This window comes from Oncorhynchus kisutch, linkage group LG10 (assembly GCF_002021735.2).
Source record: "Oncorhynchus kisutch isolate 150728-3 linkage group LG10, Okis_V2, whole genome shotgun sequence".
Classification (NCBI taxonomy): domain Eukaryota; kingdom Metazoa; phylum Chordata; class Actinopteri; order Salmoniformes; family Salmonidae; genus Oncorhynchus; species Oncorhynchus kisutch.
In genome coordinates this window covers 44,118,047-44,135,844 of record NC_034183.2, presented here as the reverse complement: position 1 = coordinate 44,135,844, position 17,798 = coordinate 44,118,047, and the positions used below count along the sequence as shown (strand labels likewise).

The following is a 17,798-nucleotide window of genomic DNA, read 5'->3' as shown; positions in this document are numbered from 1 at the left end:
GGTGCGGTAGAAGAGAGAACAGTCTGACTTGGGTAACTGGAGTCTTTGACAATTTTTTGGGCCTTTCTCTGACACCGCCTAGTTTATAGGTCCGGGATGGCAGGATGCTTGGCCCCAGTTATTTACTGGGCCGTAAGCACTACCCTCTGTAGTGCCTTACGGTCGGATGCCGAGTAGTTTCCATGCCGGGTGGTGAAACAACTGGTCAAAATGCGCTCGATGGTGCCGCTGTAGAACTTTTTGAGGATCTGGGGACCCATGCCAAATCGTTTTAGTCTCCTGAGGGGGAAAAGGGGTTGCCGTGCCCTCTTCTCGACTATCTTTGTGTGTTTTAGACCATGATAGTTTGTTGGTAATGTGGACACCAAGGAACTTGAAACTCTCGACTCACTCCACCGCAGCCCCGTCAATGTTAATGGGCAGGTTAATGGGCACTTCCGTTGTTGGGTTAAGCAACGGACGAGTAGCCAGCCGTTGAAGCTTACAATTGGGTGAAAAGGTAACCTTTGAAGTTGCCATGTTTAAATTCATAATATTTAATTATTTGCAAACAACAACCGTTTTGTTGCAAACAACACACTCTGGTATGACTATTTCTCAGTCCATTCTTCCCTGAAAATTCTATTTTCATTATCCACCTTTCTAGTGAAACTTTTCTGAGAGCCTTTTTCTCTTGATTGCAAGCAGTTTTTCCACCTTCAGCGCACAAAGAAATATAAAAAACTAATTTAATAGAGACATTTGTGATTTAATCAGTGCAATCAGTGAAAATATGTTACGGACATTGAACTGATTATATAGCTGACTAACCAGATGTGTTAAAAATGTTTTAATTTGTAGCATAGGAATATGAATTGGGCTGCTATTATGTTCTATTCTTCCGACTATTAGAATTTTTTTTTAAATTGCCTCTGTACACTTTTCTAGTTCAGAGTGGATAGGAGGGGGGTGGCAATGTTTTGTCTCGCATGGACGGCAGAACATCCAGGGCAGGGCCTGTTATGCCAGTAAATTTTTGGGGTGCATCCGCATGCACACATAGGAGGTCGCATACAAGGAATACATGAATTCTACATTCACCCTTGGTCAGATACATCAGTCATTAACTCTGCAGGAAGAGTCAAATAAATAAATCTTTCACTCTGCAGCCAGGTTAGTCAAATACATCAGTCATTCATTCTTTACCCAGGAGAATCAAATATATTAGTCATTTACTCCACAGGGAGAATCAACAGGAGTCAGTTAATGTGATTCACACCATGGACCCATAAGCTGCAATGTGATTCAGTTCATAGGCTGAAATGCGATTGGGATCATGTAACCATATACTGTGGTGTTACCAACCTGAGGCATCCGTCCTGAGCTGCAGCTCCTCCAGGGATGATCTTGGTGATGAAGATACTGGGGTCTTCTCCAATGTGGGGGTTATCTGTCCCCCCCGCAATACTGAAGCCCAACCCCGAGTTACCCTACATAGAGGGGCAGAAGAGCGAAATGGGTTCAAATCAACTGTTACATGTCATAGGCAGAGTTCCTCTGTCCAGTGTCTGTGTTCTTTTTCCAATTTTTATATTTTCTTTTAATTGGCCAGTCTGGCATATGGCTTTTTCTTTGCAACTCTGCCCAGAAGGCCAGCATTCCGGAGTCGCCTCTTCACTGTTGACGTTGAGACTGGTGTTTTGCGGGTACTATTTAATGAAGCTGCCAGTTGAGGATTTGTGAGGCATCTGTTTCTCAAACTAGACACTCTAATGTACTTGTCCTCTTGCTCAGTTGTGCACCGGGGCCTCCCACTCCTCTTTCTATTCTGGTTAGAGCCAGTTTGCGCTGTTCTCTGAAGGGAGTAGTACACGTTGTACGACATCTTCAGTTTCTTAACATTTACTTGCATGGAATAGACTTCTCAGAACAAGAATAGACTGACGAGTTTCAGAAGAAGAGTCTTTGTTTCTGGCCATTTTGAGCCTGTAATTCTGGACATTTTGAGCCTGTAATCGAACCCACAAATGCTGATACTCCAGATACTCAACTACTCTAAAGAAGGCCAGTTTTATTGCTTCTTTAATCAGGACAACAGTTTTCAGCTGTGCTAACAATTGCAAAGGGGTTTTCTAATGATCAATTAGCCTTTTAAAATTATAAACTTGGATTAGCTAACACAACGTGCCACTGGAACAAAGTAGTGATGGTTGCTGATAATGGGCATCTGTACGTCTATGTAGTCAGCCGTTTCTAGCTACCATAGTCAATTACAACACTGTATTTCTGATCAATTGGATGTTATTTTAATGGACCATTTTTTTTTCTTCTTTCAAAAACATGGACATTTCTAAGTGACCCCAAACACTGCAATGTTATAATGAAGTCATTCAAGTACAACATTGAGTATTCTGTTCTGTTAATTTAAAATACAATTATAAAACATTTCTATTCCATCATTTGTATTTCATAATTTGACCTGAGGTTCAGTGCCTTGCGAAAGTATTCGGCCCCCTTGAACTTTGCGACCTTTTCCCACATTTCAGGCTTCAAACAAAGATATAAAACTGTATTTTTCAGCCCCCTTAAGTTAATACTTTGTAGCGCCACCTTTTGCTGCGATTACAGCTGTAAGTTGCTTGGGTATGTCTCTATCAGTTTTGCACATCGAGAGACTGACATTTTTTCCCATTCCTCCTTGCAAAACAGCTCGAGCTCAGTGAGGTTGGATGGAGAGCATTTGTGAACAGCAGTTTTCAGTTCTTTCCACAGATTCTCGATTGGATTCAGGTCTGGACTTTGACTTGGCCATTCTAACACCTGGATATGTTTATTTTTGAACCATTCCATTGTAGATTTTGCTTTATGTTTTGGATCATTGTCTTGTTGGAAGACAAATCTCCGTCCCAGTCTCAGGTCTTTTGCAGACTCCATCAGGTTTTCTTCCAGAATGGTCCTGTATTTGGCTCCATCCATCTTCCCATCAATTTTAACCATCTTCCCTGTCCCTGCTGAAGAAAAGCAGGCCCAAACCATGATGCTGCCACCACCATGTTTGACAGTGGGGATGGTGTGTTCAGGGTGATGAGCTGTGTTGCTTTTACGCCAAACATAATGTTTTGCATTGTTGCCAAAAAGTTCAATTTTGGTTTCATCTGACCAGAGCACCTTCTTCCACATGTTTGGTGTGTCTCCCAGGTGGCTTGTGGCAAACTTTAAACGACACTTTTTATGGATATCTTTAAGAAATGGCTTTCTTCTTGCCACTCTTCCATAAAGGCCAGATTTGTGCAATATACGACTGATTGTTATCCTATGGACAGAGTCTCCCACCTCAGCTGTAGATCTCTGCAGTTCATCCAGAGTGATCATTGTCCTCTTGGCTGCATCTCTGATCAGTCTTCTCCTTGTATGAGCTGAAAGTTTAGAGGGACGGCCAGGTCTTGGTAGATTTGCAGGGTCTGATACTCCTTCCATTTCAACATTATCGCTTGCACAGTGCTCCTTGGGATGTTTAAAGCTTGGGAAATCTTTTTGTATCCAAATCCGGCTTTAAACTTCTTCACAACAGTATCTGCCTGGTGTGTTCCCTGTTCTTCATGATGCTCTCTGCGCTTTTAACGGACCTCTGAGACTATCACAGTGCAGGTGCATTTATACGGACACTTGATTACACACAGGTGGATTGTATTTATCATCATTAGTCATTTAGGTCAACATTGGATCATTCAGAGATCCTCATGGAACTTCTGGAGAGAGTTTGCTGCACTGAAAGTAAAGGGGCTGAATAATTTTGCACGCCCAATTTTTCAGTTTTTGATTTGTTAAAAAAGTTTGAAATATCCAATAAATGTCGTTCCACTTCATGATTGTGTCCCACTTGTTGTTGATTCTTCACAAAAAAATACAGTTTTATATCTTTATGTTTGAAGCCTGAAATGTGGCAAAAGGTCGCAAAGTTCAAGGGGGCCGAATACTTTCGCAAGGCACTGTATATACTGTAAGTATATACATGTATATCCACGTCTACTTCAAATAAGGAAAAATACAGGCTATATTACTTATACGGTATTATATTAAACTCCATAGCTAGGACCAGTAGCGTAGCTTAATATCATGATGGGCCAGAGGTTCCCCAAAAAAATACGGGCCCCTATCACCCCCCATATTTCCCTTAAAATGTAAATAATTGTGTTGGTAAGTCTGTCTGTTAATATTACTAAGCATTGTAACAGCAGAGCAGAACCTAATCTAAGGGCACATTTGAAGCCGTTACCAGAGAGGCCGCAATATAGCCAATACATTCAGCACAAAGATGTGTTTGGGATGGACTCTACCTTTCTTAAAAACTACAAAGAGTCACTCATTGGCCCCATTACTAAGGTCACCAACACATCTGTTGGTCTCGGTGTGTTTCCAAGGGTATGGAAGTCGGCCATAATAACGGCCATCTTTAAATCAGGAGACCCTGCTAACGTGAGTAACTACAGGCCCATTAGTATATTACCTGTGGTGTCAAAGGTTGTTGAAAAGTGTGTAGCAGAACAACTGATTGCCCACCTCAACAACAGCCCCTTCACATTACACTCCATGCAGTTTGGCTTCAGAGCGAAACACTCCACAGAAACGGCCAACGGCTTTCTTCTGGAAAATGTGAAGTCCAAGATGGACAAAGGGGGTGCTGTTGGGGCTGTGTTTCTGGACCTAAGGAAGGCTTTTGATACTGTTAGCCATGAGATTCTCATCACAAAATTGTCCAAGTTCAACTTTTCCCCTGATGCCTTGAGATGGATGAAATCATACCTTGAAGGCAGAACTCAGTGTGTCAGAGTGAGCAATGAGCTGTCGCCCACTCGTAGCTATGATGTGGGCGTGCCCCAAGGGTCAATACTGGGGCCCCTCCTGTTCAGCCTGTACATTAATGATCTGCCTTCTGTCTGTACTGGGTCTGAAGTTCAAATGTATGCAGATGATACAGTGATATATGTGCATGCAAAGAGCAAACAACAAGCTGCACAAGAACTCACTACTGTAATGGTCCAGGTTACAAAGTGGCTCAGTGACTCGTGTTTGCATCTCAATGTGAAAAAAACTGTTTGCATGTTCTTCACAAAGAGGGCAACAGATGCTACTGAGCCAGATGTCTATGTGTCAGGGGAGAAGCTCCAGGTGGTATCCGATTTTAAGTACCTTGGCATCATACTTGATTCCAACCTCTCTTTTAAAAAGCATGTGAAAAAGGTAATTCAAATAACCAAATTCAACCTAGCTAATTTCCGATTTATACGAAATTGTTTGACTACAGAGGTAGCAAAACTGTACTTCAAATCTATGATACTCCCCCACTTAACATACTGCTTGACTAGTTGGGCCCAAGCTTGCTGTACAACATTAAAACCTATTCAGTCTGTCTACAAACAGGCTCTCAAAGTGCTTGATAGGAAGCCCAATAGCCATCATCATTGTCACATCCTTAGAAAGCATGAGCTCTTGAGTTGGGAAAATCTTGTGCAATACACCGACGCATGTCTTGTATTCAAGATCCTCAATGGCCTGGCTCCCCCTCCACTCAATATTTTTGTTAAACAGAAAACCCAGACATATGGCAGCAGATCCACAAGGTCTGCCATGAGAGGTGACTGTATAGTTCCCCTAAGGAAAAGCACCTTTAGTAAATCTGCATTCTCTGTGAGAGCTTCCCATGTCTGGAATACACTGCCATCAGACACACATAACTGCACCACATATCACACTTTCACAAAATGCTTGAAGACATGTCTAAAGGTCAATCAGATTTGTGAACATGGTCCCTAGCTGTGTGTTGCCACTCCATGTTGTCTGTTGTCTGTAGCTTGTGAGGTGTGGAAACACTTTGTTGCTTTTATGAATTTTGTCTTGCTGCTTTTTGTTTTATGCTGCTCTGTCTGTATGCTACGTCTTGCTTGTCCTATGTTGCTCTGTCTGTATGCTGTGTCTTGCTTGTCCTTTGTTGCTATGTCTTGCTTGTTCTATGTTGCTATTGTCTATATTGTAATTGTTTTTAATAACCTGCCCAGGGACTGCGGTTGAAAATTTGCCGGTTGGCTAAAACCGGCACTTTAATGTGCACTGTCCCTGTAAAAATAAAAATAAACTCAAACTCAAACACACCATGGAAATAAACCTGTATAAATCGATCAGCACCACGGAGAGCACAAAGTGGTCAAAAAACATCCTATTTTATCTGCAAATAATAGGCAATAGCCTATATTATAAAACATACATATGTAGATCAATCTCTTGACAGAAACACGGAAACACAGCTAATGACCCAGTACATGCTCGCTGAAGTCATGCATGGCGGCAAAACGGACAAAACTGACTGTATTTCAAATGGTCTTCCTCCCACAGAGGCCTATAGCAAAAATACCAGCAAATCAATCAAGTGGAGCATTCAAACAGATTGCTTAAATGGCAGCATGTATTTTAACAGTATGTGATGCGTATGTGCTTACTATTATTCTTATAGCCCAGTTAAACGTATAGGCTTTGATGACATTGAAATGGCTCAGCGGCCGTGCACCAGAACATGGTTTCCAAAGACAGATCGTGCATAGTCGTAGATTGACAAGTAATGTAAACTAATCTCAATAAAGATTGATTTATATAGACTGTCTGGGTAGCCTGCCCTGTAAAAATATAAGCTTACTCACTCATTTGATTGGCATTCGACAGATCTTGCTCTCTGCAAAGTCGTTGACTATGGCATTCAAATCCATGGTCCTGGCCCTGGTGTTTTCAATGGACAGAATGGCCAACCCACTCAGTCTCTCCTGTCCCATGCTGCTCCTCAGGTATGATTGAATTATTTTCAGTTTAGAAAAGGGGCGCTCGGCACTGGCTACCGTTACATGCAGTCATAAAATGGAGCATCGCTGTAACTACTTCCCCAAATGTAGCAGGGACTGAATTGTAATCCACAATGATCATCTTGGCCAGGTCTCTCACTGTAGTATGCTTTGCTATTTTTATATATTTGCTGTAATGTTCTGCCAGCCGACTGGCTGTCTCGCAGAGCTCATCATGATCTGCGTTGGCCAGGGTAGTGGGGTGCATGGAGTCAAACAGACTTGATGTTGCCCGCAGACATTTACATCTGTTTGACAGCTGGTGGATAACGCTGTCAAGGTTTGCATTAAAGACGTTGACTCTAAAACTTCTCTCCCATCAGACAGTCGCTCGTCCTCGCATAGCTCATCAAAATGATGCCTCGCCTTCCTTCTCAGTGTGTCTTCAAATGCGTTCTGAGCTCCCCATTTTATCGGCTAGGGTCTTTGCAGTGACTTTGGCCTTCTCGAAATCCTGTCGGAATCCGGACAGGACCTCCATCATGTCCTTGAGTAGGCTGAGACGACGTTCACATTTTCTAAAACATTAAGTCTAAAAACCTTTTCTTTTTCAGTGCTGCTGTATCATCCCTCTCGTCCTTCTCGTCACGTCAAAGCACAATCTTGGTGAGGGCCTTCGTTACGTCCACATATCTGTATCTCAGGGCGGTCATCATATCTAGATGACCAGCGGGTGGGACAGTCGTTTTAGAGTTACACTTTCTTTTTCTGATGCAAAATAAAAATGTACCACTCAACATTGACCATCTCTTCATGCTATACCAGAAGAAGGTGTGTAACAGTTCAAAAGTATCATAAAGCGGTTTAATATCTGGCACATTTTCGACAGTGTCGTTGAGAGCCAGGTTAAGATTGTGCGCTGCGCAATGCACATAAACAGCAAGCGGCTCTTGTTCTGATATTCTGGCCTGCACACCCGAATAGACCCTGCTCATGTTAGTAGCTCCATCATACCCCTGCTCTCGGCACTTTGAAAAATTCAGCCCAATTTCCTTTATGCTGCCCTGGATTTTATGTTGAAGCTCAGCTGCTGATGTGTCAGCAGTCTCCAGAAATCCCAAAAACGACTCTGTGATGGTCAGATCTGTGGCGACATTATTTGCATCCCTTATCACTCTCACATAGCGATAAACTTGAGTTCTTAACTGGTCTACTTTGGACACATTTGATGTGGTGTCCATAATCATATTTAAAAATGGGGCTTCCTGCATCTCTCCCTGAATGTCACACTTCACTCGCTCGGCTTAAATATCAATCAGCTCATTTTGGATTTGAGGACTGAGATAGTTAAAGGATCGTGCGGGTGTTCTAAAAGTTATATCAGAACTGTGTCGTAAAATGACAGCAGGTCAATTACACTGAGGAAATTCCCACTGTTGGACTGCCCCAGCTTTCACGGTGCCCTCTGAAAGCCAAATTACATGATGCAAGTGTGAGTTAACTATGCGCTCCAACACCTGTCGCCAGAAATTTGCTGCGTACGCACGCCTCTCTCCATCTGTGCGTCAATAGTGCCATTGGGCTTCCATTGGTCATATACCAAACAGACACCCATGTGAATCTGGGATGTCTCGTGACATGCTATTTTGGATGTTAGATGGCGCCAATCTCTCACCCCATTCACCCACGCATCAGACAAGGGGCACTCCTATCTCCGAACAGCCAGCAAGGCTCACACTACTCGCAATTTAGCTTGTTCGAATAACATAGTACATTGTAATTTGATTCCAGCCTTGGTTGTAATGGTGCAATACAACTCTGAAAAACATCGCCTTTCGTCATCTCTTGGGAATCGGCCAGTAGGCTTACATGAGCCTAATGCAATAATGTGCCATTTAACTTTTGCATCCATATTTGTTGCATAATGCCCCCTGTCAGTTGGATAGGTAAAAAGGCTGTCTGTCCCACTTACAACTGTTTCCTCAAACGCCACGATTCTAGCCTTGCCCCGCACCTCTTCCTCCCGGTCCGGCCCAGGGATAGCTTGTCCGGCCTGGCTTGTGCTCAGGGTCATATCCTCTGATACCTGACAACCTGTATTAAAGTTGCTTCTTCTGGCATGATGGAACAGCTTGGCCTTGGCTCTCTTGACCCGCTAAAAGCTGATGCTGGCGATGATAAACCTACATCCTATTCTGGTCCCGCTACATTGCTTGTGCTAGCAATGGCTGCACTTGAACTGCGTTTGAAAAATGAATCTAATTTAACACATTTTGACACCTCCTTAGCTTTCTAATTTTTGGCCTTCCTCTTTTGGCCTCCACTTTTGTGTTGATACATTGTTGCTTTTTAAATCTGTGATTTTCTATTCTCGACTTTCTCTCTTTTTTTGTTTTTCTCGGCCATTGTCTCTTGACAGCTAGCTCAACTGTCGCTTAAAACATGACAGAAACAACAACTCTTTGGAGAGTATTTGCACAATGAATCCCAGAATGCATTTCATTATCTTAACATGATATTGAAACTATTAATATAATTTATTTATCAAATTCATTTGATTTATTGTCATCAATACACAAAAATATCATCCTGACTTATGTAGTGGCAAAAAACATTTTGTTGGTGAAACCATCAGTCGGATAATTTATTATATCGATTAAATTCAAGAAAGATCTTTTTGTCCATTAGTACATGTGATGGACCCTCCTCAACAATGAATAATTGGGCATGGTGGGGTGGATTTCAAAGTGGCAGTGTAGTATAGTGTGTATTTGTGAACGTTTCAGGAAACTAGGCCTATGTCGAAGGTCACTACTTCACACAAGAGCAAGAGCAGCTTTTTTGTTTTTATCAAAATGCATTTTTTGGGCAGAAATGCCTTCTGGAACATTTGAACTTTCATGTGCTTTTATAACAAACTTGTATGCCATCTGTAAATACTGTAACGACCCTGGGTTTATAAGCGTGGAAATCGACCCTGCCGCACAAGCATGCTTTTGCGGCACAGCCGATAGCGCGCCAGACCTCAGGCTAGAAGGTCGAGGGTTCGAGACCTGCTCCCTGCCTGTTTCATTACATTGGTGTCAGAAATGACAGCATCCACAACAGTGCGTGTGCTTGGCTGGTGAGCGCGTTCCTGTAAGACGTAAAGTCGCAAGCTAGCGCGAGGAAGCGCTCTTTGAAAGGAGGTAGTAGCGTAACGACCCTGGGTTTATAAGCGCGGAAATCGACTCTGTCGCATGAGCATGCTTTTGCGGCACAGTCGATAGCGCGCCGGACCTCGGGCTCGAAGGTCGAGGGTTCGAGACCTGGTCTCTGCTGTTTCATTATAATACAAATAAAATTGTTAAATTCTGAGCCTAGTTGGTTTAGCAACAGAAAAAGCCAGGCAACCTTCCCGCTAGCCATGATTGGCTGAGATAATGAGTGGGCTGGACATGCCGAGAGATGAGTTCAGATTGGTCTGCCATATAGCACGCTTCTGTCTATTAGAGCTGGTCAGTATGTATATGTAATCCTGTCTAAAGTGGCTTTACATTTTTTTTCATTGCTTAGTGGAACGCCATAAGTCTTGCTTCCCACTTTCTGGAGGACAGAGTTTTGAAATCAGTGGAATTAGAGTATGATAGCTAAGGAGATGGCGAAAACACCTGTCTCCGGATTACATCTTCAAACTAAGGGCAACCATGCATGGCATCCGTGACAGGGAGAAGCGTCCAACCATGATGTATAAGGGTAAGATAGTCTAGCTAGCTACATTTTCAGATATTACACATTTCTAATGTTGACAGAAAATTGTTTTCATTCCAAGTTAGTGTAATTTTAGCTAGCTAGCTAACGTTAGCTGGCTGGCCCGCTAGCTAACGTTACATGGATGATCTTATTATTCATATCTCAGAGCCATTTGCTTGGCTAGTTATAGCCTAATGTTAGCTAGCTAACATCGATCCTGGTTGGTTAGCTACCTGCAGATTCATGCAGGGTAGTAATGTCATGAGTTGGGATTATAGTTAATTGTTTACCTAGCTAGCTACATGTTTTAACAAAAGACTCCACTATGCAAGTAACCTTTTTGATTGTGATTGTAAATTCAGTCTGGCCCTCTACTTCGATTTCAGAGCACTCTCGTTTGAGTGTGCCAGAGAATAACTGATGAATTTACGAACGCTCAACCCCCGTTGAATATGGCCGGTGTCAGAAAAGTATAATTAAATTGTTGCCAGCAGCCCAGTTACAGTCACCAACGCTCTGGATAACATGAAAAAAGCCTAACCAGCTCTGCTAGGGTGAGTAAAATGGTCAGAGGGGGGTGTTCTCTCATTTGTGTCTAGAAGTAGCTAGCGAGCTAGCCAATATTACCCAGTTTGCTTGGGTGCTTGACTGCCATTGTGAGGTCAGAATGCGCGGATCAACCCTACTCCTCTTCCAGAGCTCTGAACGTTCCGAAAGCGAAATGCTCTGAATTTACGACGGACAATCTGACAGCACAGTTGCAGTAGCAAGCACTCTGTATAACATAAAAACAGCCTAACCAGCTCTGCTAGGGTGAGTAATGTTCAGTGAGCTGTTCTCTCATGTGTCTGGAAGTAGCTAGAAAGTTGGCCAGTTAGCTTATGAGCTTGACTGCTATTGTTTGTACAGAAGGCTCAGATCAACCCTTGAGATGGGTGGGGCTAAAGCTTAAGAGGGTGTGAACAATGTTGAATGGGTGTAGACGAAGAAGAGCTCTCCAGTTGGTACCAAAACATTCAAAGGCCATTTTCTCAAAAGTGAAATTACAAGTTTATTAACTTTCAAAGCAGAATTACTTTCCAATTGTTCCTCAAATGCAGTATATGATATACCATTTTATAGCTCTGTGTCTCTGCTTTTATCCAATGTAAAAATTTTAAAAAAATCTAATGTTTCTACATAAGACTGAATCAAGGAGGTCGGTGACATTTAAGAGCAGTAGTATAGGGCCTGACTCTATTGCCTACACTAAGGCTTAGTGTGTGGTTGTGGTTAGGAGTGGTGTGCGCGTCTCTGATGTGTGTCTCACCGTCTTTAACAGTGAAGTTGATGTAGAGTTAATGATGCAAGCGCAGATCGTGACTGAATCAGGTCACAGCAGAAAGAAAAGAGAGCCATGAAGCCTTACAGGCAGACACAGAAACAGCTCCCTGCTCCTCTCCCCCCTCTCCCTTCTCTCTCTCTCCTCTCCCTGCTCCCTGACACACAGCATTTTCATGATATATTAAGACTGAGAGCCCTGGAAACTATGAAAATATAAATGACATATATTGCATATCTTACCTTTTAAATTAATTTTCATTCAAATTTAAACCTTTACATTTAAATATAGACCCTCAATTTATTTTAAACCTTTAATTTACATTAAAACCTTAAAGGGACAATCAGCAGTTGCTACATCCATTTTTGGACATTTTTGGACAAATTAATGATATGTACACATTGATTCTTAAAGAATATAACTTACAAATGCCTCATGAGCTTTGTCATATCCCATCAGAACCCAAAACATAAGCTTGTTTTACGCCAATTTCGATTTCTTTGGAAACAAATTAAATGTAAACATACAATGTATAGCCTTAAAACATGGTTAAACCTATAATTGTGATATCATGAATGGTCATCCCTAGCTCTGTCTTTGAAGTTGAGAGTGACTACATTTCTCCAGCCACATCCCTCAGCTTTTTACCAAAACAGTGGCAGGGAATTCACTTTGTTATTGTTTCAACTGTTGATTGGCTCTTTAATTTAAGAGACATCTATTTTATGAAAACGTTAGCCATGGATGATGAGTTTAAAGTAACAACTACGATGTGATGTTCCTCCTACTTACCCGTTCCAGGGTGATCTCCTCATACTCATAATCTGCTTCTGTTCCATTCACCTGAAAGACAAGACATCAGCCAATCAGTATCGTGGGGATCATAAGAGAGCTGTCTCCATTGGCCCAGGAGAGGGTGCCTATGGAAAGATCAAACGTCTTTCCCACTGCACGTCTCATTTTGATGGCACACTATTCCTCAAAACCCCAACTGGAGGTGTTAAAGAAAGAGGTGTGAGGGACTAGGTAGAAGTTACATACACCTTAGTCAAATACATGTAAACTAAGTAACAATTCCCTGTGTTAGGTCAGTTAGGATCACCACTTTATTTTAAGAATGTGAAATGTCAGAATAATAGTAGAGAGAATGATTTATTTCAGCTTTAATTTTTTTCATCACATTCCCAGTGGGTCAGAAGTTTACATACACTCAATTAGTATTTGGTAGCATTGCCTTTAAATTGTTTAACTTGGGTCAAACGTTTTGGGTAGCCTTTCACAAGCTTCCCACAATAAGTTGGCCCATTCCTCCTGACAGAGCTGGTGTAACTGAGTAAAGTTTGTAGGCCTCCTTGCTCGCACATGCTTTTTCAGTTCTGCCCACCAATTTTCTATGGGATTCAGGTCAGGGCTTTGTGATGGCCACTCCAATACCTTGACTTTGTTGTCCTTAAGCCATTTTGCCACAACTTTGGAAGTATGCTTAGGGTCATTGTCCATTTGGAAGAAATTGCGACCAAGCTTTAACTTCCTGACTGATGTCTTGAGATGTTGCTTCAATATATCCACATAATTTTCATTCCTCATGATGCCATGTATTTTGTGAAGAGAACCAGTCCCTCCTGCAGCAAAGCACCCCCACAACATGATGCTGCCACCCCCGTGCTTCACGGTTGGGATGGTGTTCTTTGGCTTGCAAGCCTCTCCCTTTTTCCTCCAAACATAACGATGACCTTTATGGCCAAACAGTTCTATTTTTGTTTCATCAGACCAGACGACATTTCTCCAACAAGTACGATCTTTGTCCCCATGTGCAGTTGCAAACCGTAGTCTGTTTTTTTTTTATGGAGGTTTTGGAGCAGTGGCTTCTTCCGTGCTGAGCGGCTTTTTAGGTTACATCGATATAGGACTCGTTTTACTGTGGATATAGAATCTTTTGCATCTGTTTCCTCCAGCATCTTCACAAGGTCCTTTGCTGTTGTTCTGGGATTGATTTGTGCTTTTTGCACCAAACTACATTAATCTCTAGGAGACAGAACGCGTCTCCTGCGTGGTCCCATGGTGTTTATACTTGCGTACTATTGTTTGTACAGATGAACGTGGTACCTTAATTAAGGCATTTGGAAATTGCTCCCAAGAATGAACCAGACTTGTGGAGGTCTACAATTTTATTTCTGGGGTCTTGGCTGATTTCTTTTGATTTTCTCATGATGTCGAGCAAAGAGGCAATGAGTTTGAAGGTAGGCCTTGAAATACATCCACAGGTTCACCTCCAATTGACTCAAATTATGTCAATTAGCCTATCAGAGGCTTCTAAAGCCATGACATCATTTTCTGGAATTTTCCAAGCTGTTTATTAAAGGCAAAGTCAACTTAGTGTATGTAAACTTCTGACCTACTGGAATTGAGATACATTGAAATATAAGTTAAATAATCAGTCTGTAAACAATTGTTGTGAAAATTACTTGTGTCATGCACAAAGTAGATGTCCTAGCCGACTTGCCAAAACTATAGTTTTGGAGTGGTTGAAAAACAGGTTTCAATAACTGCAACCTACGTGTATGTAAACTTCCAACTTCAGCTGTATATACAGTACCAGTCAAAAGTTTGGACACAACTACCTACCTATAATTTTCAATATTTTCTACATTGTAGAATAATAGTGAAGACATCAACACAATGAAATAACACATACGGAATCATGTAGTAACCCAAAATGTGTTAAACAAATCAAAATATATTTTAGATTCTGGAGTAGCCACCCTTTGCCTTGATGGCAGCTTTGCACACTCTTGGCATTCTCTCAACCAGCTTCATGAGGTAGTCTCCTGGAATGCTTGTCCAACAGTCTTGAAGGAGTTCCCACAATTACTGAGCACTTGTTGGCTGCTTTTCCTTCACTCTGCAGTCCAACTCATCCCAAACCATCTCAATTGGGTTGATGTCCGGTGATTGTGGAGGCCAGGTCATCTGATGCAGCGCTCCATCACTCTCCTTCTAGGTCAAATAGCCCTTACACAGCCTGGAGGTGTGTTTTGTGTCATAGTCTCACTATCATTTGTTTTTCAACAGGACAGTGCAAACCAGATGGGATGACGTATTGCTGCAGAATGCTGTGGTAGCCATGCTGGTTAAGTGTGCGTTGAATTCTAAATAAATCAAATCAAATTTTATTTGTCACACACACATGGTTAGCAGATGTTAATGCGAGGGTAGCGAAATGCTTGTGCTTCTAGTTCCGACAATGCAGTAATAACCAACAAGTAATCTAACTAACAATTCCAAAACTACTGTCTTATACACAGTGTAAGGGGATAAAGAATATGTACATAAGGATATATGAATGAGTGATGGTACAGAGCAGCATAGGCAAGATACAGTAGATGGTATTGAGTACAGTATATACATATGAGATGAGTATGTAAACAAAGTGGCATAGTTAAAGTGGCTAGTGATACATGTATTACATAAGGATGCAGTCGATGATATAGAGTACAGTATATACGTATGCATATGAGATGAATAATGTAGGGTAAGTAACATTATATAAGGTAGCATTGTTTAAAGTGGCTGGTGATATATTTACATCATTTCCCATCAATTCCCATTATTAAAGTGGCTGGAGTTGAGTCAGTGTGTTGGCAGCAGCCACTCAATGTTAGTGGTGGCTGTTTAACAGTCTGAGATAGAAGCTGTTTTTCAGTCTCTCGGTCCCAGCTTTGATGCACCTGTACTGACCTCGCCTTCTGGATGATAGCGGGGTGAACAGGCAGTGGCTCAGGTGGTTGATGTCCTTGATGATCTTTATGGCCTTCCTGTAACATCGGGTGGTGTAGGTGTCCTGGAGGGCAGGTAGTTTGCCCCCGGTGATGCGTTGTGGAGACCTCACTACCTTCTGGAGAGCCTTACGGTTGAGGGCGGAGCAGTTGCCGTACCAGGTGGTGATACAGCCCGCCAGGATGCTCTCGATTGTGCATCTGTAGAAGTTTGTGAGTGCTTTTGGTGACAAGCCAAATTTCTTCAGCCTCCTGAGGTTGAAGAGGCGCTGCTGCGCCTTCTTCACGATGCTGTCTGTGTGAGTGGACCAATTCAGTTTGTCTGTGATGTGTATGCCGAGGAACTTAAAACTTGCTACCCTCTCCACTACTGTTCCATCGATGTGGATAGGGGGGTGTTCCCTCTGCTGTTTCCTGAAGTCCACAATCATCTCCTTAGTTTTGTTGACGTTGAGTGTGAGGTTATTTTCCTGACACCACACTCCGAGGGCCCTCACCTCCTCCCTGTAGGCCGTCTCGTCGTTGTTGGTAATCAAGCCTACCACTGTTGTGTTGTCCGCAAACTTGATGATTGAGTTGGAGGCGTGCGTGGCCACGCAGTCGTGGGTGAACAGGGAGTACAGGAGAGGGCTCAGAACGCACCCTTGTGGGGCCTCAGTGTTGAGGATCAGCGGGGAGGAGATGTTGTTGCCTACCCTCGCCACCTGGGGGCGGCCCGTCAGGAAGTCCAGTACCTAGTTGCACAGGGCGGGGTCAAGACCCAGGGTCTCGAGCTTGATGACGAGCTTGGAGGGTACTATGGTGTTGAATGCCGAGCTGTAGTCGATGAACAGCATTCTCACATAGGTATTCCTCTTGTCCAGATGGGTTAGGGCAGTGTGCAGTGTGGTTGAGATTGCATCGTCTGTGGACCTATTTGGGCGGTAAGCAAATTGGAGTGGGTCTAGGGTGTCAGGTAGGGTGGAGGTGATATGGTCCTTGACTAGTCTCTCAAAGCACTTTATGATGACGGAAGTGAATGCTACGGGGCGGTAGTCGTTTAGCTCAGTTACCTTAGCTTTCTTGGGAACAGGAACAATGGTGGCCCTCTTGAAGCATGTGGGAACAGGAGACTGGTATAGGGATTGATTGAATATGTCCGTAAACACACCGGCCAGCTGGTCTGCGCATGCTCTGAGGGCGCGGCTGGGGATGCCGTCTGGGCCTGCAGCCTTGCGAGGGTTAACACGTTTAAATGTCTTACTCACCTCGGCTGCAGTGAAGGAGAGTCCGCATGTTTTCGTTGCAGGCCGTGTCAGTGGCACTGTATTGTCCTCAAAGCGGGCAAAAAAGTTATTTAGTCTGCCTGGGAGCAAGACATCCTGGTCCGTGACTGGGCTGGATTTCTTCTTGTAGTCCGTGATTGACTGTAGACCCTGCCACATGCCTCTTGTGTCTGAGCCATTGAATTGAGATTCTACTTTGTCTCTGTACTGACGCTTAGCTTGTTTGATAGCCTTGCGGAGGGAATAGCTGCACTGTTTGTATTCGGTCATGTTACCAGTCACCTTGCCCTGATTAAAAGCAGTGGTTCGCGCTTTCAGTTTCACCCGAATGCTGCCATCAATCCACGGTTTCTGGTTAGGGAATGTTTTAATCGTTGCTATGGGAACGACATCTTCAACGCACGTTCTAATGAACTCGCACACCGAACGTATTCGTCAATATTGTTATCTGATGCAAAACGAAACATATCCCAGTCCACATGATGGAAGCAGTCTTGGAGTGTGGAGTCAGCTTGGTCGGAGCAGCGTTGGACAGACCTCAGCGTGGGAGCCTCTTGTTTTAGTTTCTGTCTGTAGGCAGGGATCAACAAAATGGAGTCGTGGTCAGCTTTTCCGAAAGGGGGGCGGGGCAGGGCCTTATATGCGTCGCGGAAGGTAGAGTAACAATGATCCAAGGCTTTTCCACCCCTGGTTACGCAATCGATATGCTGATAAAATTTAGGGAGTCTTGTTTTCAGATTAGCCTTTTTAAAATCCCCAGCTACAATGAATGCAACCTCCGGATAAATGGATTCCAGTTTGCAAAGAGTCAAATAAAGTTTGTTCAGAGCCATCGATGTGTCTGCTTGGGGGGGGGGGGGGGGGTATATACGGCTGTGATTATAATCGAAGACAATTC

The 17,798-nt window shown here is 43.0% G+C and overlaps 1 protein-coding gene across 1 annotated transcript in view; it reads right to left on the bottom strand.

The window, feature by feature from the left end:
- The window catches only part of LOC109897228 (discs large homolog 1-like protein), a 221,195-nt gene that overhangs the window by 90,916 nt on the left and 112,481 nt on the right, over nt 1–17,798 (bottom strand). Inside the window, exons 4-5 of the mRNA XM_031833735.1 lie at nt 12,652–12,702; nt 1,345–1,469 (exon numbers count right to left, since the gene is read on the bottom strand). Coding sequence (XP_031689595.1) covers nt 1,345–1,469; nt 12,652–12,702 — 176 coding nt within the window. The remainder of the gene's footprint in view (nt 1–1,344; nt 1,470–12,651; nt 12,703–17,798) is intronic.